Source organism: Cherax quadricarinatus, chromosome 1 (genome assembly GCF_038502225.1).
Source record: "Cherax quadricarinatus isolate ZL_2023a chromosome 1, ASM3850222v1, whole genome shotgun sequence".
In the NCBI taxonomy this organism is placed as follows: domain Eukaryota; kingdom Metazoa; phylum Arthropoda; class Malacostraca; order Decapoda; family Parastacidae; genus Cherax; species Cherax quadricarinatus.
In genome coordinates this window covers 15,011,706-15,038,872 of record NC_091292.1, presented here as the reverse complement: position 1 = coordinate 15,038,872, position 27,167 = coordinate 15,011,706, and the positions used below count along the sequence as shown (strand labels likewise).

Below are 27,167 nucleotides of genomic sequence, written 5' to 3'. Positions count from 1 at the left end.
AAAATCAATTTTTCATGCCCCTCTAAAAATTCTATCCAAACAGACTCTGTATGTGTTACTTCAGACTTAATACCCATTTTTATGCAACAGTTCAAGCGATCTCAGACATACAATGCCACCCCACCCCCTTACCGATACTTCTATCTACTTGGAACAATTTAAAACCCTGAATGTGACATTCTGCAGGTATGTCCCAACTTTTTGAATTAAACCACATCTCAGTTATGGCAAATACATCAATGTTACCTGCACTAGCAACTAATCTCAACTCGTCCATCTTATTCCTAGCACTAATGCTATTATATAATATACATTGAAAGACCCTCCTTTCTCTTTACCCTTCCTGCTCATTTGTTTTTCTACTAAACCTATTACTGTCCTTGTCACCTAGTGCCACTGGCTTTCCAATATCCACCTCGTTCTGCTTATTACTAGTTCCTCTAGAACTCATAATATTACTACACTGGGACTTGGAAATATAAACACACATGCAGTATAATGTGATCCTTTATTGACAACGTTTTGCCCACACAGTGGGTTTTTTCAAGTAACAAACAGATCTACCTGGGGTGGAAGGTACGTGAGTATTTATAGTCAGGGTCAGAATGCTGGGTCAGGTGGAGAATTTTGCATCTGATGATCTACCGAGTGGGGTTATAGAGTCTAAAATCTTGGGTAGCTTGGAAGGAAGATTGGATAAGTATGTGAGTAGACCTTTTGCAGTGTTCTTCCATTCCTATGTTCTTATGTGGGATAGCGATGAAGTTTCTTGGCAAGTGGTTCAGCTATGTTATAGAAGCTATTGTTCTGGTTGAAGTTGTTGGATATAGAGATAAGCGATGATTCTAGGATTCTTTGGTATTGAGTGTTGTCTTCTCTGGCAATAAGTCTTGAGTTTCTGTAGTTTATTAAATGGTTGTGTGAATTACGGTGTTGTACACAGGCATTCCTTGGATCATCAGACCTGCTTGCGTATTGGCGTTCTGAAATACGTGTTTGGAGGTCTCTTGATGTTTCGCCCACGTATAATTTGCTGCAGTCATTACAAGGGATAATGTATGCCCCTGCAGAGGATGGAAGCCTGTCCTGTCTATTACTGGTAATGTCCTTGATGGTCGTGGTTGTGGAGGTAGATACTTGGAATGAGGTATTGGAAAAGATGTTGGAAACGTGTTTGACAATGGAGTTGGTGCCGAGGACTATGTATCTCTTCTCGGCAGTGTCTTCTCTGGGTGTGTTGAAGATGTTTAATGCTCATCGTCTGCAGTCTCTGAAGAAGTGACGAGGATAGTGAAGTTTGGAAAATACTTGTTCAATTATAGTGCATTTTTCCTCAAGGAACTCATTGCTGCAGATTCTGAGTGCGCGCAGGAAAACGCCTATATTTACACCACATTTAGTTTTGGTGTCGTGGTGAGAGTAGAAGTGGAAAAGATCGTTTTGATTGGTGGGTTTTCGATAGACTTTTAAACAAAGTTCATGGTCAGCTTTGCAGAGAACACCATCAAGGAAAGGAAGTGTGTTGTCGACTTCAAGTGTGAACTGGATTGAGGGCTCAACCTGGTTGAGCTCGTCTTGGAGAGCTTGAACATTGAAGCGTCTGGGCGTTATGAGAATGTCGTCAACATAACGGAGCCAGGTGACAGACAAAGGAATAATGGTGGAGAAACGCTCAGCTTCCAGATGTTCCATGTATGAGTTCACCAGGATGGCACTGAGTGGCGCACCCATGTGTAATCCAAGTCTGCTGAAAAATGTGATTTTCCAAAGAGAAACACGTGAAGCCAACACATAGTTCAACAAGGTCGATGAAATCGCTGGCTGGAATAGGAAGATCATGTGAATCATCAATTTTCTTGCACAAGAGATCGATGACTTGTAGTAGGTACTTTAGTGAATAGGGAAGTTACGTCAAAGCTGGAAAGTTTCTTGCTCCTGATGATGTTGCGAATGCGATTGAGAAGATCACCGGAGTGTTTGAGATGTGCTGGACTGATAGTGCCCAAGAGTTTAGAGAGGTGTTTTGCGAGAATTCTTGAGAGTTGGTGGGGAGAACTGCCTATTCCCGAAGATGGGATACCAGGCTTGTGAGTTTTTGGCAGGCCGTACATTCTGGCAGGTCTGGGGTTGCTGGATATGGTGTGCAGAAGTTTCTTCCCTTCCTAGGCTTTTTCCTGCGTGCACTCAGAATCTGCAGCAACGAGTTCCTTGAGAAAGAATGTACTATAATTGAACAAGTATTTTCCAAACTTCACTATCCTTGTCACTTCATCAGAGACTGCAGACGACGGGCATTAAACATCTTCAACACACCCAGACAAGACACTACTGAGAAGAGATACATAGTCCTCCCCACCAACTCCATTGTCAAACACGTTTCCAACATCTTTTCCAATACCTCATTCCAAGTATCTACCTCCACAACCACGACCATCAAGGACATTACCAGTAACAGACAGGACAAGCTTCCATCCTCTGCAGGGGCATACATAATCCCTTGTAATGACTGCAGCAAATTATACATGGGCGAAACATCAAGAGACCTCCAAACGCGTATTTCAGAATACCAATACGCAAGAAGGTCTGACAATCCAAGGAATGCCTGTGTACAACACCGTAATTCACACAACCATTTAATAAACTGCAGAAACTCAAGACTTATCGCCAGAGAAGACAACACTCAATACCGAAGAATCCTAGAATCATCGCTCATCTCTATATCCAACAACTTCAACCATAACTAAATAACTGTGTATCAACCATAACAATGGCTTCTATAACATAGCTAAACTACTTGCCAAGAAACTTCTTCATCGCTATCCCACATAAGAACATAGGAATGGAGGAGCACTGCAGAAGGTCTACTCACACACTTAACCAATCTCCCTTCCAAGCTACCCAAGATTTTAGACTCTATAACCCCACTCGGTAGATCATCAGATGCAGCATTCTCCACCTCACCCAGCATTCTGACCCTGACTATAAATACTCACGTACCTTCCACCCCAGGTAGATCTGTTTGTTACTTGAAAAAGCCCACTGTGTGGCGAAATGTTGTCAATAAAGGATCATATTATACTGCATTTGTGTTTATATTTCCATTGTGTCAGTATTTTATACCATTTATTTCCATTGGTAACTACTACTAGTACATTTTGCACCTGTCTAGACTTGAGTAGTCTTAAGAAGGCATTTCTGCCCGAAATGCCTCGGCATGATAGTGGCTTTTTTTGCTCCAGTCATGATATGTAAACACACATTGTAGCCTTTGCAAAGAAATATATATTTTATTTATTTATTTATTTAAGGATAAACAGCTATTGGAGGATAGATGGGCTAATGAGAGCATAGGCAATGGGGTCGAAGAGGTATGGGGTAGGTTTAAAAATGTAGTGTTAGAGTGTTCAGCAGAAGTTTGTGGTTACAGGAAAATGGGTGCGGGAGGGAAGAGGAGCGATTGGTGGAATGATGATGTAAAGAGAGTAGTAAGGGAGAAAAAGTTAGCATATGAGAAGTTTTTACAAAGTAGAAGTGATGCAAGGAGGGAAGAGTATATGGAGAAAAAGAGAGAGGTTAAGAGAGTGGTGAAGCAATGTAAAAAGAGAGCAAATGAGAGAGTGGGTGAGATGTTATCAACAAATTTTGTTGAAAATAAGAAAAACTTTTGGAGTGAGATTAACAAGTTAAGGAAGCCTAGAGAACAAATGGATTTGTCAGTTAAAAATAGGAGAGGAGAGTTATTAAATGGAGAGTTAGAGGTATTGGGAAGATGGAGGGAATATTTTAAGGAATTGTTAAATGTTGATGAATATAGGGAAGCTGTGATTTCGTGTATAGGGCAAGGAGGAATAACATCTTGTAGGACTGAGGAAGAGCCAGTTGTGAGTGTGGGGGAAGTTCGTGAGGCAGTAGGTAAAATGAAAGGGGGTAAAGCAGCTAGGATTGATGGGATAAAGATAGAAATGTTAAAAGCAGGTGGGGATATAGTTTTGGAGTGGTTGGTGCAATTATTTAATAAATGTATGGAAGAGGGTAAGGTACCTAGGGATTGGCAGAGAGCATGCATAGTTCCTTTGTATAAAGGCAAAGGGGACAAAGAGAGTGCAAAAATTATAGGGGGATAAGTCTGTTGAGTATACCTGGTAAAGTGTATGGTAGAGTTATTATTGAAAGAATTAAAAGTAAGACGGAGAATATGATAGCAGATGAACAAGGAGGCTTTAGGAAAGGTAGGGGGTGTGTGGACCAGGTGTTTACAGTGAAACATATAAGTGAACAGTATTTAGATAAGGCTAAAGAGGTCTTTGTGGCATTTATGGATTTGGAAAAGGCATATGACAGGGTGGATAGGGGGGCAATGTGGCAGATGTTGCAGGTGTATGGTGTAGGAGGTAGGTTACTGAAAGCAGTGAAGAGTTTTTACGAGGATAGTGAGGCTCAAGTTAGAGTACATAGGAAAGAGGGAAATTATTTCCCAGTAAAAGTAGGCCTTAGACAAGGATGTGTGATGTCACCATGGTTGTTTAATATATTTATAGATGGGGTTGTAAGAGAAGTAAATGCGAGGGTCTTGACAAGAGGCGTGGAGTTAAAAGATAAAGAATCACACATACATAAAGTGGGAGTTGTCACAGTTGCTCTTTGCTGATGACACTGTGCTCTTGGGAGATTCTGAAGAGAAGTTGCAGAGATTGGTGGATGAATTTGGTAGGGTGTGCAAAAGAAGAAAATTAAAAGTGAATACAGGAAAGAGTAAGGTTATGAGGATAACAAAAATATTAGGTGATGAAAGATTGGATATCAGATTGGAGGGAGAGAGTATGGAGGAGGTGAATGTATTCAGATATTTGGGAGTGGACGTGTCAGCGGATGGGTCTATGAAGGATGAGGTGAATCATGGAATTGATGAGGGGAAAAGGGTGAGTGGTGCACTTAGGAGTCTGTGGAGACAAAGAACTTTGTCCTTGGAGGCAAAGAGGGGAATGTATGAGAGTATAGTTTTACCAACACTCTTATATGGATGTGAAGCATGGGTGTTGAATGTTGCAGCGAGGAGAAGGCTGGAGGCAGTGGTGATGTCATGTCTGAGGGCAATGTGTGGTGTGAATATAATGCAGAGAATTCGTAGTTTGGAAGTTAGGAGGAGGTGCGGGATTACCAAAACTGTTGTCCAGAGGGCTGAGGAAGGGTTGTTGAGGTGGTTTGGACATGTAGAGAGAATGGAGCGAAACAGAATGACTTCAAGAGTGTATCAGTCTGTAGTGGAAGGAAGGCGGGGTAGGGGTCGGCCTAGGAAAGGTTGGAGGGAGGGGGTAAAGGAGGTTTTGTGTGCGAGGGGCTTGGACTTCCAGCAGGCGTGCGTGAGCGTGTTTGATAGGAGTGAATGGAGACAAATGGTTTTTAATACTTGACGTGCTGTTGGAGTGTGAGCAAAGTAACATTTATGAAGGGGTTCAGGGAAACCGGCAGGCCGGACTTGAGTCCTGGAGATGGGAAGTACAGTGCCTGCACTCTGAAGGAGGGGTGTTAATGTTGCAGTTTAAAAACTGTAGTGTAAAGCACCCTTCTGGCAAGACAGTGATGGAGTGAATGATGGTGAAAGTTTTTCTTTTTCAGGTCACCCTGCCTTGGTGGGAATCAGCCAGTGTGATAATAAAAAAAAAAATAATTTAAGGAACCTCCCTTGAAGGGGAAGTTCGCATCCTGAAGCAAAAAATCGGCCGAACGACAGTTCGTATCCTGAAAAATTCGCATGGTGGGGCATTCCTAATCTGAGGTTCCACTGTATATAATATATATAATATATAATATATCGTCTTTCTTTCAACACACCAGCTGTATCCCACTGAGGCGGGGTGGCCCAAAAGGAAAAACGAAAGTTTCTCCTCTTACATTTAGTAATATATACAGGAGAAGAGGTTACTAGCCCCTTGCTCCTGGCATTTTAGTTGCCTCTTACAACACACACGGCTTACGGAGGAAGAATTCTGTTCCACTTCCCCATGGAGATAAGAGGAAATAAACAAGAATAAGAACTAGAAAGAAAATAGAAGAAAACCCAGAGGAGTGTGTATATATATGCTTGTACATGTATGTGTAGTGTGACCTAAGTGCAAGTAGAAGTAGCATGACATACCTGAAATCTTGCATGGTCACGAGACAGAAAAAAGGACACCAGCAATCCTACCATCATATAAAACAATTACAGGCTTTCGTTTTACACTCACTTAGCAGGACGGTAGTACCTCCCTGGGCAGTTGCTGTCTACCAACCTACTACCTAGGATATGTATATCTTTCTTTCTTTCAACACACTGGCCGTATCCCACCGAGGCGGGGTGGCCCAAAAGGAAAAACGAAAGTTTCTCCTTTTACATTTAGTAATATATACAGGAGAAGGGGTTACTAGCCCCTTGCTCCCGGCATTTTAGTCGCCTCTTACAACACGCATGGCTTACGAAGGAAGAATTCTGTTCCACTTCCCCATGGAGGTAAGAGGAAATAAACAAGAACAAGAACTAGTAAGAAAATAGAAGAAAACCCAGAGGGGTGTGTGTATATATATGCTTGTACATGTATGTGTAGTGTGACCTAAGTGTAAGTAGAAGTAGCAAGATGTACCTGAAACCTTGCATGTTTATGAGACAGAAAAATGGACACCAGCAATCCTACCATCATGTAAAACAATTACAGGCTTTCATTTTACACTCACTTAGCAGGACGGTAGTACCTCCCTGGGCAGTTGCTGTCTACCAACCTACTACCTAGGACATGTATATATATATATATATATATATATATATATTCTTCTTTCAACATACCAGCCGTATCCCACCGAGGTGGGGTGGCCCAAAAGAAAAAACTGAAGTTTCTCCTTTTAAATTTAGTAATATATACAGGAGAAGGGGTTACTAGCCCCTTGCTCCCGGCATTTTAGTCGCCTCTTACGACACGCATGGCTTACAGAGGAAGAATTCTGTTCCACTTCCCCATGGAGAATATATATATATATATATATATATATATATATATATATATATATATACGTATATAAATAATTAAAATATATAAAATATTATTGACTAACCTGAGTGCAAGCATTAGTAGTTGTGGTGTGGTGGTCTTGAGTGATGTGTGTCAGAGTTGTATTGGACCTTGTTGCAACACCATGACCACTGGTAATACAACTCCCTACAAACATATTATCATTAAGTTATGATACAAGTGTCATACACACTAACCAATGTAAACATAAACCTAACATGGAGAGAAAATAAAATACTATTTGAAACTCATCTACACAGGTCCTTTCCATTCTGGGTTTTCATTAACAGTAAATTAGTTAATTTCTTGGTGAACATATAATCATTATTTAATATACATTAAGCTAAGTCCTATACAGTGATGCTGAAGTACACACAAGTCATAAGCTTCTGGAAATGGTTCTTTACTGAATTTTCAGTTAACCCTTTCACTGTCCAGACCCCATAAATTAATATGGCTCCCAGTGTCTACTATAAAGTGTACATAAGTTTGTAATCTGGCCAGTTTTACACAAAATAAAAAAAAAATGCCAATTTAAATACATTTGACACTAAAACAATATTGTCTGTTCATTAATCATGTCCCTATGCCTCTCCTATGTTACATTTGCCTTCCATTTTGAATTCATAATCACACAAAAATTGAAGACTTACTCCGTTTCCTGGATAATAAAATATAACCAGTAATGACTGGCATCTCAATTTAATCAGGGCTATTAAAAACGCAAAAAACAGACTCGAACGTGTAGGAGGCCTTACACGTCCTCATGAAAATCGGCAAACTAGTCTGGTCCTGAAACCAACCAAAATCATGTTTCGGTAGTGTGTCTTATCAAATGATACCGAGAAACAGCACAAAAAAAAAATAATATCCATCCTAGAAAACACCTCAAAGTCACTATTTTAAACCAAACACAGTCAGAGTTTTGCTTTTCCCATCATACACCACAAGAGGCAGGATTTTTTTTTATACTGAGCACACACTGCATAGACCCATTCTCTCATATCTAGGCCAAAATTTACCACTCACAGCTTATCTTAGCGAGCTGAGCTCATGACATAGAACTACACAAGGGACCCTGGCCTCGATGACAGTTCTATGTGGCGGCCACTGAAAGGGTTAAATTTTAGTCACTGCTTAGAAATTTTTTAAGATTTTATCACACCATAGAAATTACAGTTTCTGCCCTTTCAATAAATTATTAAGAACTTTTCTGGTAGAAAAGATTCATTTTATAATGGACATTTACTGATACTTCTGAAATGAGAAATTAACAGAGTTCAGTTCTCTTTGGTATAAAACACTATATTGTTTGCACTAAGAATAATATTAAAAAAAAAAAAAAAAAACAGTAGTCATTACCAGATGATGAATGAAGGGTGGTTGTGGTGGTGACAGTGGTGGTGGATGAAACAGTCGAGGGAGGCAAGGAGAGTGGTGACTGGGAGTGCCTGAGATGAGCAATAACACCCCCTACACCAGACACTGTCACTGGCAATGATGAGGGAGCTGTCCAAGGTAATGAGACTTCAGTTAATGACCCACATTTAACCAACGATTCACAATTAACCTACAATTTGGAGAAGAAACGTACAATGTTTCAGTCCATTCTGGACCATTAACAGTCAACTGTCCTGTCGTGACTTGACAACAGTCCAGAAAGGTCAAACATAAAAAGTTTTCTCTCTAAATTGTGGGAATATTATGAACTGTTCTACCAATGGTATTATGACTACTACTACTACTACTAATTAACCAATGAAAAAAGGCAACTGGCAATGTTCCTTTATTGAAAACTGCTAAGAAACAGTTTACTTTTTTTTTTATACTCAACAGCTGTCTCAATCACATGTGTGCTGCCTTTACAGTCAGATTACCTTCCAACATCATCATCTCCACCCTTTCTTCAGAGTGCAGGCACTGCCCTTCCCACCTCCAGGACTTTAGTCTGGCTAACCAGTTTCTCTGAGTCGCTTCATAAGTTACCTTTCTCACATTCCAAAAGCACGACCCCATGTACCAGAGACAAATGTTGAGCATGCCAAGTAATGCAATGTATTACTTACCTTTATGTTTAATATCTTTCTTTCAACACACCAGCCGTACCCACCGAGGCGGGGTGGCCCAAAAGGAAAAACGAAAGTTTCTCCTTTTACATTTAGTAATATATACAGGAGAAAGGGTTACTAGCCCCTTGCTCCTGGCATTTTAGTCGCCTCTTACAACACGCATGGCTTACGGAGTAAGAATTCTGTTCCACTTCCCCATGGAGGTAAGAGGAAATAAACAAGGACAAGAACTAGAAAGAAAATAGTAGAAAACCCAAAGGGGTGTGTGTATATATATGCTTGTACATGTATGTGTAGTGTGACCTAAGTGTAAGTAGAAGTAGCAAGACATACCTGAAATCTTGCATGTGTATGAGACAAAAAAAAAAAAGACACCAGCAATCCTACCATCGTGTAAAACAATTACAGGCTTCAGTTTTACACTCACTTGGCAGGACAGTAGTACCTCCCTGGGCAGTTGTTGTCTACCAACCTACTACCTAGGATGTTTAATATACCTTTAATGATTTTAGAGTCTTTCTACTCCCAGAGCTCAGCCTTGGGCCAGGCTTGTCTGGTGCTTGCCTCATCAACCAGGCTATTGCTGCTGGTGGCCTACTGGCCCACATATCCATCACAGCCTGGTTGATCTGCCACTTTGTAGAGATACTGATCCGGTTTCCTTTTGAAGACCTTTACACTTGTCCCAGCAGTTTCTGATATCATCTGCCAAGATGTTGAATAGACTGGGACCAAAGATGTTGACTGTTGATACAAAGTTCTTGCCCTGTGTCCACAGTACCCTTGCTTCTCACTGGGTTCATTTTACATTTCCTCCCATCTCTCTCAATCCAGTATGTTATGGTAGCAAGTAGATTTGGGACTAGAACCTCAAATACTTTCCATGTATATATTAGTGAGTGAGTGAGTGTGTGAGTGAGAGTGAGTGAGTGAGTGAGTGAGTGAGTGTGAGTGAGTGAGTGAGTGAGTGAGTGAGTGAGTGAGTGAGTGAGTGAGTGAGTGCGTGCGTGAGTGCGTGCATGAGTGCGTGAGTGCGTGCGTGAGTGCGTGCGTGAGTGCGTGCGTGTGTGAGTGAGTGCGTGTGTGTGTGAGTGCGTGTGTGAGTGCGTGTGTGAGTGCGTGCGTGTGTGAGTGCGTGCATCCGTGCGTACTCACCTAATTGTGGTTGTAGGGGTCGAGGCTCAGCTCCTGGCCCCACCTCTTCACTGACCGCTACTAGGTCCTCTCTCCCCCTGCTCCATGAGCTTTATCATACCTCGCCTTAAAACTATGTATAGTTCCTGCCTCCACTACATCGCTTGCCAGACTATTCCACTTCCTAACTACTCTATGACTGAAGAAATACTTCCTAACATCCCTTTGACTCCTCCGAGTCTTCAACTTCCAATTGTGACCCCTTGTTTCTGTGTCCTCTGGAACATCCTGTCTCTGTCCACCTTGTCTACTCCACTCAGTATTTTGTATTCGTTATCATGTCTCCCCTGACCCTCCTGTCCTCCAGTGTTGTCAGACTGATTTCCCTTAACCTTTCTTCATAGGACATTCCCCTTAGTTCTGGAACTAGCCTTGTTGCAAACCTTTGCCCTTTCTCTAATTTCTTGACGTGTTTGACCAGATGTGGGTTCCAAATTGGTGCTGCGTACTCCAGTATGGGCCTGACGTACACAGTGTATAAAGTCTTGAACAATTCCTTACTGAGGTACCGGAACGCTATTCTCAGGTTTGCCAAGCGCCCATATGCTGCAGCAGCTATCTGGTTAATGTGTGCTTCTGGCGATGTACTCAGTATTATACTCACTCCTAGGTCTTTCTCCTTGAGTGAGGTTTGCAGCCTTTGGCCTCCTACCCTATACTCTGTCTGCGGTCTTCTTTGCCCTCCTCCGATCTTCATGACTTTGAATTTGGCGGGGTTAAATTCTAGGAGCCAGTTTCGGGACCACACATCCAGTTTGTCCAGGTCTCTTTGTAGACTTGTCTGGTCCGCATCTGATTTAATTCTCCTCATTAACTTCACGTCATCTGCAAACAGGCACACTTCTGAGTCTATCCCTTCCGTCATGTCGTTCACATATACCAAGAATAGCACTGGTCCCAGGACTGACCCCTGTGGGACCCCGCTCGTTACTGGCGCCCACTGTGATACCTCATCACATGACTCGCTGTTGCCTCCCTGTTAGGTATTCTCTGATCCATTGCAGTGCCCTTCCTGTTATACGTGCCTGTTCCTCTAGCTTTTGTACTAATCTCTTGTGAGGAATTGTGTCGAAGGCCTTCTTGCAGTCCAAGAAAATGCAATCAACCCACCCCTCCCTCTCATTTCTTACTTCAGTTACCTTGTCATAAAACTCTAGTAGGTTTGTGACACAGGATTTGCCTTCCATGAATCCGTGCTGGCTGTCGTTTATAATCTTGTTCCGCTCCAGGTGCTCCACCACTCTCCTCCTGATAATCTTTTCCAAGACTTTGCATACTATACATGTCAGTGACACTGGTCTATAATTTGGTGCTTCATTTCTGTCTCCCTTCTTAAAGATGGGGACTACATTTGCCTTCTTCCATACTTCAGGTAGTTGCCCAGTTTCAAGGGAAGTGTTGAAGATTTTGGTTAGTGGCACATGTAGTGTCCTTGCTTCCTCTCTAAGGACCCATGGAGAGATGTTGTCCGGTCCCACCACCTTTGAGGTATCACGGTCACTTAGGAGCTTCTCCACCTCCTCCTTAGTTGTGTGTAATTCATCCAACACTTGTTGGTATATCCCTTGTTGATGTACCCCACTGTTTTGTCTTCCCGTTGTCCCTTCAGTCTCCACTGTAAATACTTCCTGAAATCTCATGTTGAGCTCCTCACATACCTCCTGGTCATTTCTTGTGAGGTCCCCACCTTCCTTCCTCAGCCTGATTACCTGGTCCTTGACTGTTGTCTTCCTCCTGATGTGGCTGTAGAGTAGCTTCAGATCAGACTTGACTTTCGATGCTATGTCATTTTCATACTGCCGCTGCGCCTCCCTCCTTATCTGTGCATACTCTTTTCTGGCTCGTCGACTAATCTCTGTATTCTCCCGAGTCCTTTGCCTTCTGTATTTTTCCATTCTCTAGAGCACTTGGTTTTTGCCTTCCTGCACCTTCAGGTAAACCAAGGGCTTGTTCTGTCCTTCCCATTATTTCTGTTACCCTTGGGAACAAACCTTTCCTCTGCCTCCTTGCATTTTGTTGTTACAAAGTCCATCATTTCATTTACTGGTTTTCCTACCAACTCCTGTTCCCACTGAACCTCCTGCAGGAAGATCCTCATTCCTGAGTAGTCCCCCCTTTTATAGTTTAGCTTTTCCCTTTCTACTCCTGTTACCCTCTCCACTTTAGCTCCACGATGCATTCAAAGCTCATAACTATGTGGTCACTAGCTCCAAGGGGTCTTTCATATGTTATGTGCTCAATGTCTGAGCTACTCAGGGTGAACACAAGGTCCAGTCTTGCTGGTTCATCCTCCCCCCTCTCTCTGGTAGTATCCCTAACATGTTGGTGCATGAGATTTGCCAGCACCACATCCATCATCTTGGCACTCCATGTTTTGGGACCCCCATGTGGCTCCAGGTTTTCCCAGTCAATCTCCCTGTGATTGAAGTCGCCCATGACCAGTAACTTCGCTCTACTTGAGTAAGCCCTTCTTGCCACCTCAGCTAGTGTGTCCACCACTGCTCTGTTGCACTCATCATATTCCTCTCTTGGCCTCCTGCAGTTCTGTGGTGGGTTATACATCACTGCAATGACTACCTTGTGTTCCCCTGACTGAACTGTACCTACTACGTAATCCATTTCTCCAATCTCGTCCATACCTTCCATTTCTTGATAACCCCACCAGTTTTTTATTAGTAGTGCAACCCCTCCTCCCCCCCCCCTGCTCCTTCTATCCTTCCTCAGGATCTGATATCCGGGAGGGAAGATTGCATCTGTTATTATCCCAGTGAGTTTTGTTTCTGTAACTGCTCCCTCTCTAAGGACCCAAGGGAAGAAGTTGTCCAGTCCCATTGCCTTTGAGGTATCAAGGTCAATTAGCTTCTTCACCTCCTCCTCAGTTGTGTGTATGTCATCCAGCACTTGGTGTATTCCTTGTTGGTGTCTCCCCTCTGTCCTGCCTTCCCAGAGTCCTTCCTGTCTCCACTGTAAATGCTTCCTCAAATCTCGTGTTGAGCTCCTCGCATACCTCTTGATCGTTTCTTGTGAGTTCCCCATCTTTCCTCAGCCGGATCACCTGGTCTTTGACTGTTGTCTTTCTCCTAATGTGGCTATACAGCAGTTTTGGGTCAGACTTGACTTTTGATGCTATGTCATTTTCATGTTGTCGCTGGGCCTCCCTCCTCATCTGTGCATACTCTTTTCTGGCTCTTTGACTGATCTCCTTATTTTCCTGTGTCTTTTGCCTTCTGTACCTCTTCCATTCTCTAATGCACTCAGTTTTTGCCTCCCTACACCTTCAGGTAAGCCAAGGACTCGGTTTTGTCTTCCCATTATTTCTGTTGCCCTTGGGAACAAACCTTTCCTCTGCCTCCTCGCACTTTGTTGTTACATACACCATCATTTCATTTACTGACTTTCCTACCAGTTCTGTGTCCCACTGAACCTCTTGCAGGAAGTTCCTCATACCTGTGTAGTCCCCCCTTTTATAGTTTGGCTTTTCCCATCCGACTCCTGTTACCCTCTCCACTTGTAACTCTACTATGTAATCAAAACTCAGAACCACGTGATCACTAGCTCCAAGGGGCCTCTCATATGTGATGTCCTCAACGTCTGAACTGCTCAGGGTGAACACAAGGTCCAGTCTTGCTGATTCATCCTCCTCTCTCTATCTCTGGTAGTGCCCCTGATGTGTTGATGCACAAGGTTTACCTGTACCACATCCATCATCTTGACTTTCCATGTTTCGGAACCCCCTTGAGGCTCAAGGTTTTTCCCAATCGATTTCCCTGTGGTTGAAATCGCCCATAACCAGTAAATTTGCTCTGCACGAGTGAGCTCTTCTTGCCACCTCAGTCAGTGTGTTCACCATCGCTCTGTTGTTCTCTTCATATTCCTCTCTTGGCCTCCTGCAGTTCTGTGGTGGGTTATACATCACTGCAATGACTACCTTATGCTCCCCAGACTGAGTTGTACCTACTAAGTAATCCTTTCCTCCAATCTCGTCCATGCCTTCCATTTCCTCAAAACTCCATCAGTTTTTATGAGCAGTGGAACCCCTCCTCCCCCTCTGCTACTTCTATCTTTTCTCAGGATCTGATATCCCAGTGGGAAGACTGCATCTGTTATTGTCTCAGTGAGTTTCATTTCTGTGACTGCTATGATGTCTCAGGACTTCTCATTGATTCTTTCGTGTCACTCATCATATTTATTCGTTATTCCATCCGCATTCATGTACCAAACCTTCAGCTTCTTATCTATCATGGTGGTCCTGGGAGAATATTGGGGTTGGAGGAGTGGGAGCCCTGGAGGGGGCTTATGGGGGTTTGTGATGTGGGTGGGGTTTGTCATGGAGGCTGAGGGGAGAGTGCCCATAGGGGGGCTGCTGTTGGGGTGGGGTTTGTGATGTGGGGGGTGGGGGTAGAGGGAACAGTGTATGGGTTTTGGTTTAGATTGTTCAGTTGCTTTGGGGTTGTCCTGGTTGGAGTCCTTCTGCGGGTGTTTCTGTAGGGTGTGTTTTGCCCTTCCACCTGAATCTGGGTTCTGCTCATCTTCATCAATGCATCTCGTTCCTCCTTTAGTCTTTGTACCCTCTCCCTCAGTATCGTCCTTTCTTCTTGTGTTCTGTCATGATCAAGGTACACTCTCTGGTACTCCAGTTTGTCCCTCAGTCGTGCTTTCTATTGCAGGATCCTGGTTCGAGCTGATTCTGCCTTGAAAATTACTTTGACAGGCCATTTCCTTCCACTCGCAAACCACCCAATTCTCCAAAAATTTGTTACCTGGGTCATGTCACCCTCACTTACTTTCACGATACCTTCAATTGCTTTCTTCTCCCTGTTTTCTTTCATCATAGGTTTTCCCTTTGACTTCTTGGAAGCCATAGACAAACACTGACTTCTCACTTTCCTCCTCCCACTGTCTCCCTTTGCACCCTCTGAGGTGTTTCAGTTCCTTCCATTGAAATGTTCCTGCCTTCAATCCCTGCCATGCTGAAGCCATGCTCAGTGGACTGTCTTTCCTGCTCAGCTGTTCCTTGCCACTGCAGTTGTCTGTTAAAGTCTCTGCATATGTCATAGCTCCTTTATTGTGCTCAGGCCTCTCATTTGATCTTAGTGTGCTCCTCATCTTTTCCTGGGCCCCTACAGTCCCCTTGTCTGTGACTGGTATAGAAGTTCCTGATGTCCCGTCTGCATTGTCATTCGTCTCTCTAATCTGTTTCTGCTGCTAAGACTTGTAGCCCCCACTTCCTGCTCTCTTCAACTATCCTCTCCTCCATTTTCTTGCCAAGCTCTTCAAGCTCTCTTCCTCCCTTTTTTTTAGCTCTAACTCCCAATCTTCCCTCCCGGGTTCATCCACCAGACCCCTGGGTCTCCGCCCTCTTGGGTAACCCATTTTTTTTTTTAACCACAGAAAGGAGCTTATGTATTTTACCCCAGAAACAAACTTACGTATTTTCAGTGTGTGTGTGTGGGGGGGGGGAGTAGGAGGAACAGAAGAATGGAAAGCGGAGAGGGAGAGAGAGAGGGGGATAGACTGGTAGGTAGATAGAGGGGAAGAGAGAGCAAGAGAAGGCTACAGATGAGAGGGAAGAGAGGGAAGCCAGGGGGGAGGGGCAGGAGGAAAAGGAAGATGAATGGAAGGAGGAGAGGAAGAGAGGAGGTAGATTGGTGGGTAGATAGAGGGGGGGGAGAGAACGAGGGGGGGAGAGAACGAGGGGGGGAGAGAGATGGAGAAAGATAGAGGGAGAAAGATAGAGAGAAGAGGGAGAAATATAGAGAGAGAAGGGTAAAGTGGGAGCTGGTGGGGTGGGGAGAGAGGGAAGGAGGGGGTTAGGGAGGTATGCGCAGTCAGTTTTCACAAGCCCGCTGGCTGTTTATGTCGTGTGTGTGTGCGATGGCTCTGAGTGTTAGCTGTTGCCAGCCTTACCCCTCACTACCTTGATTTAAATAAAATAAGTCATGCTGTCAGACTTTTTGGGTTATCCTAGGTTCTCTACACATATGGTGCTTTGTACGATAACCTATGCACTTACTCGTGTATACCTGAATAGCTTTACTTACTGAATGTTAGTGTATTTTGTCTGACCCAGTGCCTGCACGCACACTATAGGGCCTTGTGGTCCCACACTTAATCCCCTCCCCAGATCTTCTCTATTAACCCCTTGACTGTCGCAACCCCAAATCCTGAGGCGTCTCCTGGTGTTGCAAAATTTAAAAAAAAAAAAAAATCTTATGAAATGATAGAGAATCTTTTCCTGATTGTCATGACACCAAAAGAACGAAATTTGATGGAAAAACTGATGACATTACGCTCTTGCAAAGTTAGCGACCTCAGCGATATTTACGAATCGGCGATTTTGCCCACTTTGAACCCTATTTTCGGCTATTTCCACCATTCCAGTCGACCAAACTCATAGTCATTTCTTTAGAACTCTATTTTTTTCTATCGATTGAGTACAAGAAACTGCCCATTTACCGATTTCAACTACCCAATAACGTGGTCAGAAATTTGCAATTTGGCCAATATCAAGAAAATTAAAAAATATAATTTCAAAATAGGGTCCAGAATGAACAATGCAGGCATTCCTGGCTCTAAAATAACATTATCTTTGTTCATCAGTCATGTCTCCATGCTCCTCTGATATTACTCTTGCTTTCTATTTTGAATTTTTATTCAAACCAAAAATTGAAGATTTACTGTTATGCAGACTACTGCAATATTGTAATAATTGTATAAATAATGTCAACCCATTCATGTCTGCATATTAGAATGGCTACTTGGACATTTATTGGAAAATGACATTTGTTTACCTTTGAACATCGGCAAAAATCAAACATTTCCCCTATTTTGAGCTCCATTTCAATGTTCTTGTCATAGTAAAACCTATCAAAATCACCTCTATTTCTATAATATATTTCCCATTCTATCAAATGAGACCAAGAAAACGAGAATACAATCATAAATACTATACGAAAATAGACCACAAATTCGGCATTTTGATTAAAAAAATTGTCGGAGTTTTTTTTTCTCATTATGCACTGCATGCTGCAGGTTTTTTTTTATATGGTACACACTGACCACACAGACCCATTCTCTCACATGTGGGCCTACCAGCTTTCTCCTGCTTGATCTGAAGCTGCTAGAATTTATGAGTATATATACGTCAAAAACGGTGGCTCGTAAGATGTATATATACGACCAAAACGGTCAAAGGGTTAATAAGTGTTAAGTGCTCTAAGTAGATATTCAGCTCTCCACAGCAGGGTTAATGACCTTCAGCTATCAGTAATCCAGGGCCAGACCCTCACTGCAACCACAAAAAGGCTTTGTACTTTACATCTGCCAGCACTGCATCTGGTTCCGCTCCTGTGCTCACGATGCTTCACGTTTTGGCTCCTGCTTCTTCTATTACATCTTCACTGTATTCACTATACACTTTATTCACTGACTCATCTATCCTTATCTCTTATCACCCTGGCTTGCATCGCACTTATTCTGGTTTGGTATTGGGATGTTGCAGTACCACCTACACCCACACTAGGCCTATGGCCTTCCTCTCTCACTCGTGGCACCAATTCAAATTGTATGTATGTAACTGACCTTCACCTCATTTTTCTGATTGGGACAGTTCGTGAATCACTTCTCGGGTTGTTCACTGACACTGTCAACTTTCGACAGTCCTGGCAATGGCTTTGTTGGGCCAGAAACTACTAAAGATTCATGAGCGCAAATGATCTGTTATTCCCTCAGATCACTCTCACTGTCCGTCTGTCTGTCTGTCTGTCTGTGTGTACGTGCGTATGTACTCGCCTAGTTCTACTGATCTAATTGTGGTTGCAAAGGTCGAGTCATAGCTCCTGGCCCCGTCTCTTCATTGGCCGCTGCTGGGTCACTCTACCCGCACCATTAGCGTTATCATACCTCTGCTTAAAGCTATGAATGGGTCCTGCCTCCACCACATCGCTTCTTAAACTATTCTACTTCCTGACCACTCCGACTGAAGAAATACTTCCTAACATCCCTGTGATTCATCTGTGTCTTCAACTTCCAACTGTGTCACCTTGTTGCTGTGTCCCATCTCTGGAACATTCTGTCACTGTCCACCTTGTCAATTCCTCTCGGTATTTTATATGTCGTTATCATGTCCCCCTATCTCTCTTGTCCTCCAGTGTCATCAGGTCGATTTTCCTTAACCTCTCCTTGTAGGACATACCTCTTACCTCCAGGACTAGTCTTGTTGCAAACCTTTGCACTTTCTCTAGTTTCCTCACATGCTTAGCTAGGCGAGGGTTCCAAACTGGTGCTGCATACTCCAATATGGGCCTAATGTACACAGTATACAGGGTTCTGAATGACTCCTTATTTAGATGTCAGAATGCCATTCTTAGGTTTGCCAGGTGCCCATATGCTGCAGCTGTTATTTGGTTGATGTGCACCTCAGGAGATGTGTCCGGTGTTATACTCACCCCAAGATCCTTTTCCTTGAGCGAGGTTTGTAGGCTCTGGTCCCCTAGATTGTACTCCATCTGTGGATTCTCTGTCCTTCCTCAATCTTCATGACTTTGTACTTGGTGGGGTTAAACTCCAGGAGCCAGTTGCTGGACCAGGCCTGCAGCCTGTCTAGATCCCTCTGTAGTTCTGCCTGGTCCTCATCCGATTGAGTTCTTCTCGTCAACTTCACATCTGCAAACAGGGACACTTCGGAGTCTATTCCTTCCGTCATGTCATTCACAAATACCAGAAACAGCACTGGTCCTAGGACTGACCCCTGTGGAACCCCGCTCGTCGCAGGCACCCACTGACACCTCGCCATGTACCATGACTCGCTGATGTCTTCCTAACAGGTATTCCCTGGTCCATTGTAGTGCCTTTCCTGTTATACCTGTCTGGTCCTCCAGCTTTTGCACTAATCTCTTGTGTGGAACTGTGTCAAATGCCTTCTTACAGTCCAAAAAAAAAAAAAAGAAAAATGCAATCTACCCATCCCTCTCTCTCGTCTTACTGCCATCACCCTGTCAGAACTCCAGTAGGTTCGTGACGCAGGATTTCCCATCCCTGAAACCATGCTGGCTGTCGATGATGAGGTCATTCCTTTCTAGGTGCTGTACCACTTATTCCAATAATTTTCTCCATAACCTTGCATGCTATACATGTCAGTGACACTGGTCTGTAGTTTAATGTTTCGTGTGTCTCCTTGTTTAAAAATTGGGACTACATTTGCTGTCTTTCATACTTCCAGTAGTTGCCCTGTTTCAATAGATGTGTTGAAGATAGCTGTTAGTGGTACACAACATGCCTCTGCTCCCGCTCTCACTACCCATGGAGAGGTGTTATCCAGCCCCAGTGCATTTGAGGTATCTAGCTTGCTTAGCAGCCTCTTCACTTCTTCCTTGGTTGTAAGTATGGTGTCTAACACGATGGTGTACCCTACCTCTCCACCTTTCGGGAGGCCCTTCTGTCTCCTCTGTGAACACTTCTTTGAATCTCATGTCGAGCTCCTCACATACTTCGCAGTCAATTTTTGTGACCTTCCCTCCTTCCTTCCTCAGCCTGATTACTTGGTCCTTGACTGTTATTTTCCTCCTGATGTGGTTGTACAACAGCTTTGGGTCAGATTTGGCTTTCACTGCTATGTCATTTTCATATTGTCTTTGGGCCTCCCTTCTTACATGCGCATATTTATTTCTGGCTCTACAACTGCTCTCCTTATTCTCCTAGGTCCTTTGCCTTCTATACTTCTTCCATACCCTAGCACACTTGGTTTTGGCCTCCCTGCATCTTTGGGTGAACCACGAGCTCATCCTGGCTTTTTCGTTATTCCTGTTACCCTCGGGTACAAACCTCTCCTTGGCTTCCTTGCATATTGTCGTCACATACTCCATCATCTTGTTTCATGATTTCCCTGCCAGTTCTCTGTCCCACTGAACCCCATTCAGGAAGTTCTTCATGCCTGCATAGTCCCCTTTCTTGTAGCCCAGCCCTTCCAGCTTCCCCCCCTGCCTGTAACTATGTATTCGAAGCTCAGAACCACATGATCACTGGCCCCAAGGGATCTTTCATATGTGATGTCCTCAATATCTGCACTACTCAAGGTGAATACTAGGTCCAGTCTCAGTCTGTCTCTCTCTCTCTCTCTCACTCACTCTCTCTCACTCTCACTCTCGTAGTGTCCCTTACGTGTTGGTACATGAGGTTTTCCAGTACCACCTCCACGTTTCTTGGCTCCCATGTGGCTCCAAGTTCTCCCAATCGATTTCCTAGTGACTGAAGTCACCCATGATCAGTAGTAACTTTGCCATGCTCACATGAGCCCTTCTGGCCACTTCAGCCAGTGTGTCAACTATCGCTCTATTACCCTCATCATACTCTTTCCTTGGCCTCCTGCCGCTCTGTGGTGGGTTATACATCACTGCAATTACCACCTTGACACCTCCAGACTGGAGCATTCCTATTATGTAATATCTTGCATCTCCTCCGTCTCCTCTCTCCAACTCATCAAAATCCCATTGGTTTTTGATCAGCAGTGCCACTCTTCCACCCCTTCTGTTCCCTCCGTCTTTCCTCAGGATCTGATATCCCACTGGAAAGATGCCATCTGTTATCCCTGTAAGCCTGGTTACTGTGAGGGCTATGATGTCTGGTGATGCCTCTGACTTTCTTGTGCCACTCCTCCCACTTATTCGTTATTCCATCAGCACTGGTGTACCATACCTTCAGTTTCTTCTCCAACACTGTTTTGGGGGGTCTGTGAGGGTAGAGGGCCTGGCAGTGTGCTGCGGGATTCTACAGCATGGCGTGGAGTGGGGGCTGTGAGTGTGCGTTGCGGTCTGTGTTAGGATAGTGTGTCTGGCTGTGGGGTTCTGGGAATGGTTCTGTGTGTGCTTGCTTTTGTTGCTCTGCCCTTCTCTGGTTGTCTTCTGCCAATTCTATCCTTGTCTCACTTCCTAGCCCCTTTCGGTTTTGTGTCCTCTCCCTCAGCTGCTATCATTCTGTTTTTGTTCCCTCTCAGTCTAGGAACACCCTCTCGTATGCTAACGATTCCTTCAACCATAGTTTCTCTTGCAGGATCCTGTTTCACACTGTTTCTGTTCTGAAAATCAGCTTGATTGGCTGTTTTCTTCCCTTCAAGTACCCCCCTGTTCTCAAAAAAATTACAATCTCAGACATGTCCGCTTCACCTATTTCTTTGATGTTCTCAATCCCGCCTTTCTGCCTGCAGTCTTTCACTGTGTGTCCTTCCCTCGTTCTCCTGAAGCCCATGAATAAACACTGACTTCGCCTTCTCCTCCCACTGCTTTTCCCCGTGTTTCTGGTTCCTGTTTGTACATGGCTATTTTCTCCCTTATTTTTTCCTGTAGCTCTAAGTGGCATGGTTGTGCCTCTGCATATGACCTATCCCCCTCTCCACCTTCACCCCATCCCCCGCCCCCATCTGCGCTCCCCCTTCATTCCTCGGCCCTGCTTGGTGGGCTGATAGGGCGTCAGCATAAGTTATGTCTCCTTCATTCCCGCTGGGCCCCTCGTTCAGTAGGGGTGTACCAGCTTCATATGCTATGTCTCCTCTGGTCAATAACCTTGTAACTTGCTTCAGACTATTTACCTCATTCTGTGACCCTTATCCTGGCTACTGCAGCTTCAACTTGCGACTCCCAATTCTTCTTCTCCTCCTCCAACCTCTTTTCCAACTTCACAGAAAGCTCTGCCTCCATCCTTTTTTCCATTTTTGCAGAAAGCTCTCTGAGTTTGCTCTCCCACTCTTGTTCCATCCTTTTGCATTGCTCTTCCATCCATTCTTCCCTTCCAGACCCATTCTCCTCTGATCCCTTGGGCCTTCGAGTTCCCCTCTGAGCCACAATTTTTTTATGGGTTATGTGCTGTAGTTGGGTGTTTGTGAGGGGGAAGAGAGGAGGGGAGAGAGACAGGGAGAGTGATGGAGGGGTGGAGAAAGAGTGGGAAGGGGACCAGAGGTAAAAGGAAGAGAGAGAAGAGAAAGAGGAGGGAGGTGGGTAGGTGGGGTAGGTCCTAACAATCAAAGGCTGTGTGGATTAGTGCCCACGTACGTATGTACGTACCTGCCTGTCTGTCTGTCTGTCTGTGTATCTCTCTCTCTCTTTCTGTCTCTCTCTGTGTCTCTCTCTGTGTCTCTCTCTGTGTCTCTCTCTGTGTCTCTCTCTGTGCCTCTCTCTGTGCCTCTCTCTGTCTCTGTCTCTCTCTCTCTCTCTCTCTCTCTCTCTCTCTCTCTGTCTCTCTCTCTCTCTGTCTCTCTCTCTCTCTGTCTCTCTCTGTCTCTGTCTCTCTCTGTCTGTCTCTCTCTGTCTCTGTCTCTCTCTGTCTCTGTCTCTGTCTCTCTCTGTCTCTGTCTCTCTCTGTCTGTCTCTCTCTGTCTCTGTCTCTCTCTGTCTCTGTCTCTCTCTGTCTCTCTCTCTCTGTCTCTCTGTCTCTCTCTCTCTCTCTGTCTCTCTCTCTCTGTCTCTCTCTGTCTCTCTCTGTCTCTCTCTGTCTCTCTCTGTCTCTCTCTCTCTGTGTCTCCCTCTCTCTCTTTCTCCTCCACTCCAGTGATTACATATTTAGGACTCGGATATTCCCAGTTATTTAAACGATTTACTTGTTCTATGTGGCCTGTAAATAACAAAAGAACATAAGATAGGAGCACTGCAACAGGCCTACTGGCCAATGATTGGCATGTCCACGTTACACCCACTCAAGAAGGAAGGAGCATTGCAGTATGCCTACTGGTCCAAGCTGGTCAGATCTACCTCACACCCACTCATGTATTTAACTTATTTTTAAAACTAGACAGCATTTTGGCTTCAATGGCATTAGTTATTTGTTCCACTCATCCACAACTATTACAAAACCAGTGCTTTCCTATATCCTTTCTAAATCTAAATTTTTCCAACTTGAATCCATTGCTGCGAGTCCTGTCTTGGTCAATATATTTTTTGCACATTATGTGCATCCCATTTATTATTCCTGTTTTCCATTTATACACTTCAATCATATCCTTAATTCTATGTCTTTCTACAAAGTGCAGATTCAGGGCCCTCAGTCTATCCTCATAGGAAAGATTTCTGATACATGGGATCAACTTTGTCATTCTTTGTATATTTTCCAGGACATTTATATCCATTCTGTAATACAGAATGGATATAAATATGCAGGATAATCTAAAGGAGGCCTAACCAACGATATACAGAGTTGAAGAATAACCTGAAGACTCCTGTTATTTATACTTCTTGATATGAAGCCAAGAATTTTGTTTACTTTACTGTGAACACTTATACAAATGCACGTGAATGTACGTGCTTTCCTTGAGTAGCAACTTCCCCTTTCCCAATAATGCTGGATTTTTAGCTAGTTTCTTAAAACTATCAGTTTCCACCAAAAGTATAACTATTCATGACATCACTCTTTCACAGTTGCATCTAGCAAATTATTATTATTATAATCAAGGGGGAAGCGCTAAACCCGGAGGATTATATAGCACCCGGGGGGGATGTGGAAGGCATTCAGGCTTAATTCGGGGTACTGGAGCACAGATCCAATTCCCTAAATCAAGAGCCCCTCACCAACATCAAGGAACCTTCCTTGAGGGGAGCATCTAGCAAAACACCACTGTTATCGCTCAATAATATCAGAGCCTGCACATATACACCAAGTGTCACACATGGCCATAAATGTCTAGCCTGTCATACATTTACAAGTTTCACCCTTCAGTAATGTGGAGAGTCAATGGCAGAATATTTAAGGGATATAAAATCTGGTAACTTCAATGGAAGTCCCTGGAATGAATGGGAAAATCAGGTATTAAAAGAGATAAGTGGAAAATACAAACACACAAATAGACAGATTGAAAATACTGTGCTTTCACAACTGCTAACCAAGTTCTCGAGATGACAAATGAAGTGGTAGTGACAAAGTATGATGTCCTGTAGAAGTTACTGTAGTAGTATGAGGCAGATCTGGAGGTAAGAGAGTTGCTTGGGACTGGTGGGGTCCTCCCAGAATACTCGAAGATGCACCCAGTTCTCCAGCACCCTCACGTAGTGTTGCTAATGAAGAGCTCATACTCTTGGTTGGACTCACTGTGCCTGAATAATAATGTCCACAAATTTAATCAATTTAACATTCACTGGCAACATTACCCATCACTGCCTCTGATACATCTATAAACAATTCAGATACATTTTGAAGCAATTTATCTAATAAATAATGAGTTAACTGTTGAATTTTTATTTTCTTTGGCAACTACTAATTTTAAGTATGAAAATAAATGACATACCAATTAGTTCCAAAATTTATATGCAAAAATGTATTATATTAACTGGTCAAAAAGAATAAGACACAAGAAAGTGTGCCAAGTATCAGTATCCCTTCATCAACATATATAAATAAAAATAAGCATTTTCAAGACAGCAAAATACAAAAAGGAAAGGAAATCAAAAAATGGAATAAGAAATCTTCAGTTACAGAAAAAACAAAATGAAATTTAAGAAAAGGTAAGAGATCATCAAATGGTGCAGCAATGTGATAGCATTATATTTAAATCATCATTGATGGAAAAATAGTCATGTCTTCTAATTATTCAAATTTTTCAGGGAAAAATTAGGCCACTAATCAGCTACTGAAAATACAGACAAGAACAAAAAAGATAAATGTTAAAACTATAAATATTTCAACTTTCAAAATGTGCTGTACTTACCTGGAAGTGGTGATATAGCAGAGAGGGGAACACAATGAGGTGGAGGAGGACTAGATACCAATCGTGACACTCCAATCTGAGAGCCACAAACTTGAGAGCCACTTAGGTGATGGCCAGCAACTGAGCCATGACCCAAGTGACCTGTACTTGGTCCAAGGTGACCCGAAAAGTGACGTGACGGAGGAGCCAGAACAGTGATGGAGCGATTCATGTGCATACCATGAGAGGAACTAAGACGTGTCATGGATTTGTTCAACTGAATTGAGGATGACCCAAGACGACCAGTACTTTGAGGCACTGCAATTAAAACAAACAGTTTTAATTACAAGAACAGTGTTTCTGTCTCAAAAAGTGGACAGACCATTAAGCATCCACCATTTCCTGAGCTATACATGGTGCTAGCCACACAGTTCAATGTGTGCACTACAGCCCGGCTGATCAGGAACTGATTTAACCCTTTGACTGTTGCAAGCCCCTTTCTGAAACTGTCATTCTATGCCGCAAAATTTTTGGAAAAAAAAAAAAAAAAAAATTTCTTATGAAATGATAGAGAATCTTTTCCCGATGGTAATGACAACAAAAGTACGAATTATGCTCCTGCGAAGTTAGCGGTCTCGGCGACATATAAGCATTGGCGATTTCGCCGACTTTGAGCCCTGTTTTTGGCCAATTTCGTTGTTCCAGTTGACCAAACTCATAACTATTTCTTTAGAACTCCATTTTTTCTATCAATTGAATACAAGAAACCGCCCATTTACCGACTTGAACTACCCAATAAAGTGGTCAGAAAATGGCAATTTGGCCAATTTCACACAAATTAAAAAAGATGCCAATTTCAAAATAGGGTCCAGAAAAAACAATGTAGATGTTCTTGATACTAAAATAACATATCCTCTGTTCATTAGTCACGTCTCTAGGTCACTCTTATATTACTATTGCTTTCTATTTTGATTTTTTATTCATACAAAAAATACAAAATTTACTGTTATGCAGACTACTGCATTATTGTAAAAATGGTATAAATATCAGTGCACTAATGAAAGAAATTTAGACTCCCCAGTTGATGTGTATTGGACGTGTGGTGTGATTTGCTTACTCCTGAACATTGGTAAAAATCGAACATTTCCGCTACTTTGAGCTCAATTTCAAGGTTGTTTTCATTGTGAATCGTGAAACTAATCAAAATCATCTATTTCTGTAATATGTTTTCCATTTGAGCACACGAGACTATGAAAACGAGAATACAACAATAAATACTATACGAAAATACACCTCAAAGTTGGCGTTTTAATCCAAAAAAACGGTCAGTTTTTTTTCTCATTACACACTGCAGGATTTTTTTTTTATGTGGTGCACACTGACCACACAGACCCATTCTCTCACATGTGGGCCTACCAGCTTTCTCCTGCTCGATTTCAAGCCACTAGAATCTATGCGTAATAATAAGTCCGAAACACTGGCTCGCAAGACGTATATATACAACCAAAACAGTCAAAGGGTTAAGGAACTTCTTGAAGGCAGCTGGAGGTTTGTTGGTAATTCCCCTTTATGAACGAAGAGAGGATGTTCAAAAGTCTAAGTGCATTTATGATTGCCGAGTTGTATATAGTACATAGATGTATATACTCCTAGGTAGTAGGTTGGTAGACAGCAACCGCCCAGGGAGGTACTACTGTCCTGCCAAGCGAGTGTAAAACTGAAGCCTGTACTTGTTTTACATGATGGTAGGATTGCTGGTGTCTTTTTTTTTTTCTGTCTCATACACGTGCAAGATTTCAGGTACATCTTGCTACTTCTACTTACACATACTGTACTGTACACATACATTTACAAGCATATATATACACACCCCTTTGGGGTTTCTTCTATTTTCTTTCTAGTTCTTATTCTTGTTTATTTCCTCTTACCTCCATGGGAAAGTGGAACAGAATTCTTCCTCTGTAAGCCATGCGTGTTGTAAGAGGCAACTAAAATGCCGGGAGCAAGGGGCTAGTAACCCCTTCTCCTGTATATATTACTAAATGTAAAAGGAGAAACTTTCGTTTTTCCTTTTGGGCCACCCTGCCTCGGTGGGATACGGCCGGTGTGTTGAAAGAAAGATGTATATACTGTAAAACTGTATATACTATTTAACTGGAGGCAATTTACACAAAAACAAAACAAAAAAAAAATGTATTT

At 43.1% G+C, this 27,167-nt stretch overlaps 1 protein-coding gene across 5 annotated transcripts in view; it reads right to left on the bottom strand.

Annotated features, from left to right (window-relative positions):
• The window catches only part of melt (ventricular zone expressed PH domain-containing protein melted), a 196,928-nt gene that overhangs the window by 117,468 nt on the left and 52,293 nt on the right, over positions 1-27,167 (bottom strand). For 4 of the 5 annotated variants that reach the window (XM_070096513.1, XM_070096479.1, XM_070096426.1 and 1 more), the window contains exons 11-14: positions 24,990-25,286; positions 24,169-24,378; positions 8,406-8,552; positions 7,087-7,190 (exon numbers count right to left, since the gene is read on the bottom strand). In XM_070096513.1, the coding sequence (XP_069952614.1) occupies positions 7,087-7,190; positions 8,406-8,552; positions 24,169-24,378; positions 24,990-25,286 (758 nt within the window). The remainder of the gene's footprint in view (positions 1-7,086; positions 7,191-8,405; positions 8,553-24,168; positions 24,379-24,989; positions 25,287-27,167) is intronic. The other variant, XM_070096606.1, reaches the window with a different exon arrangement.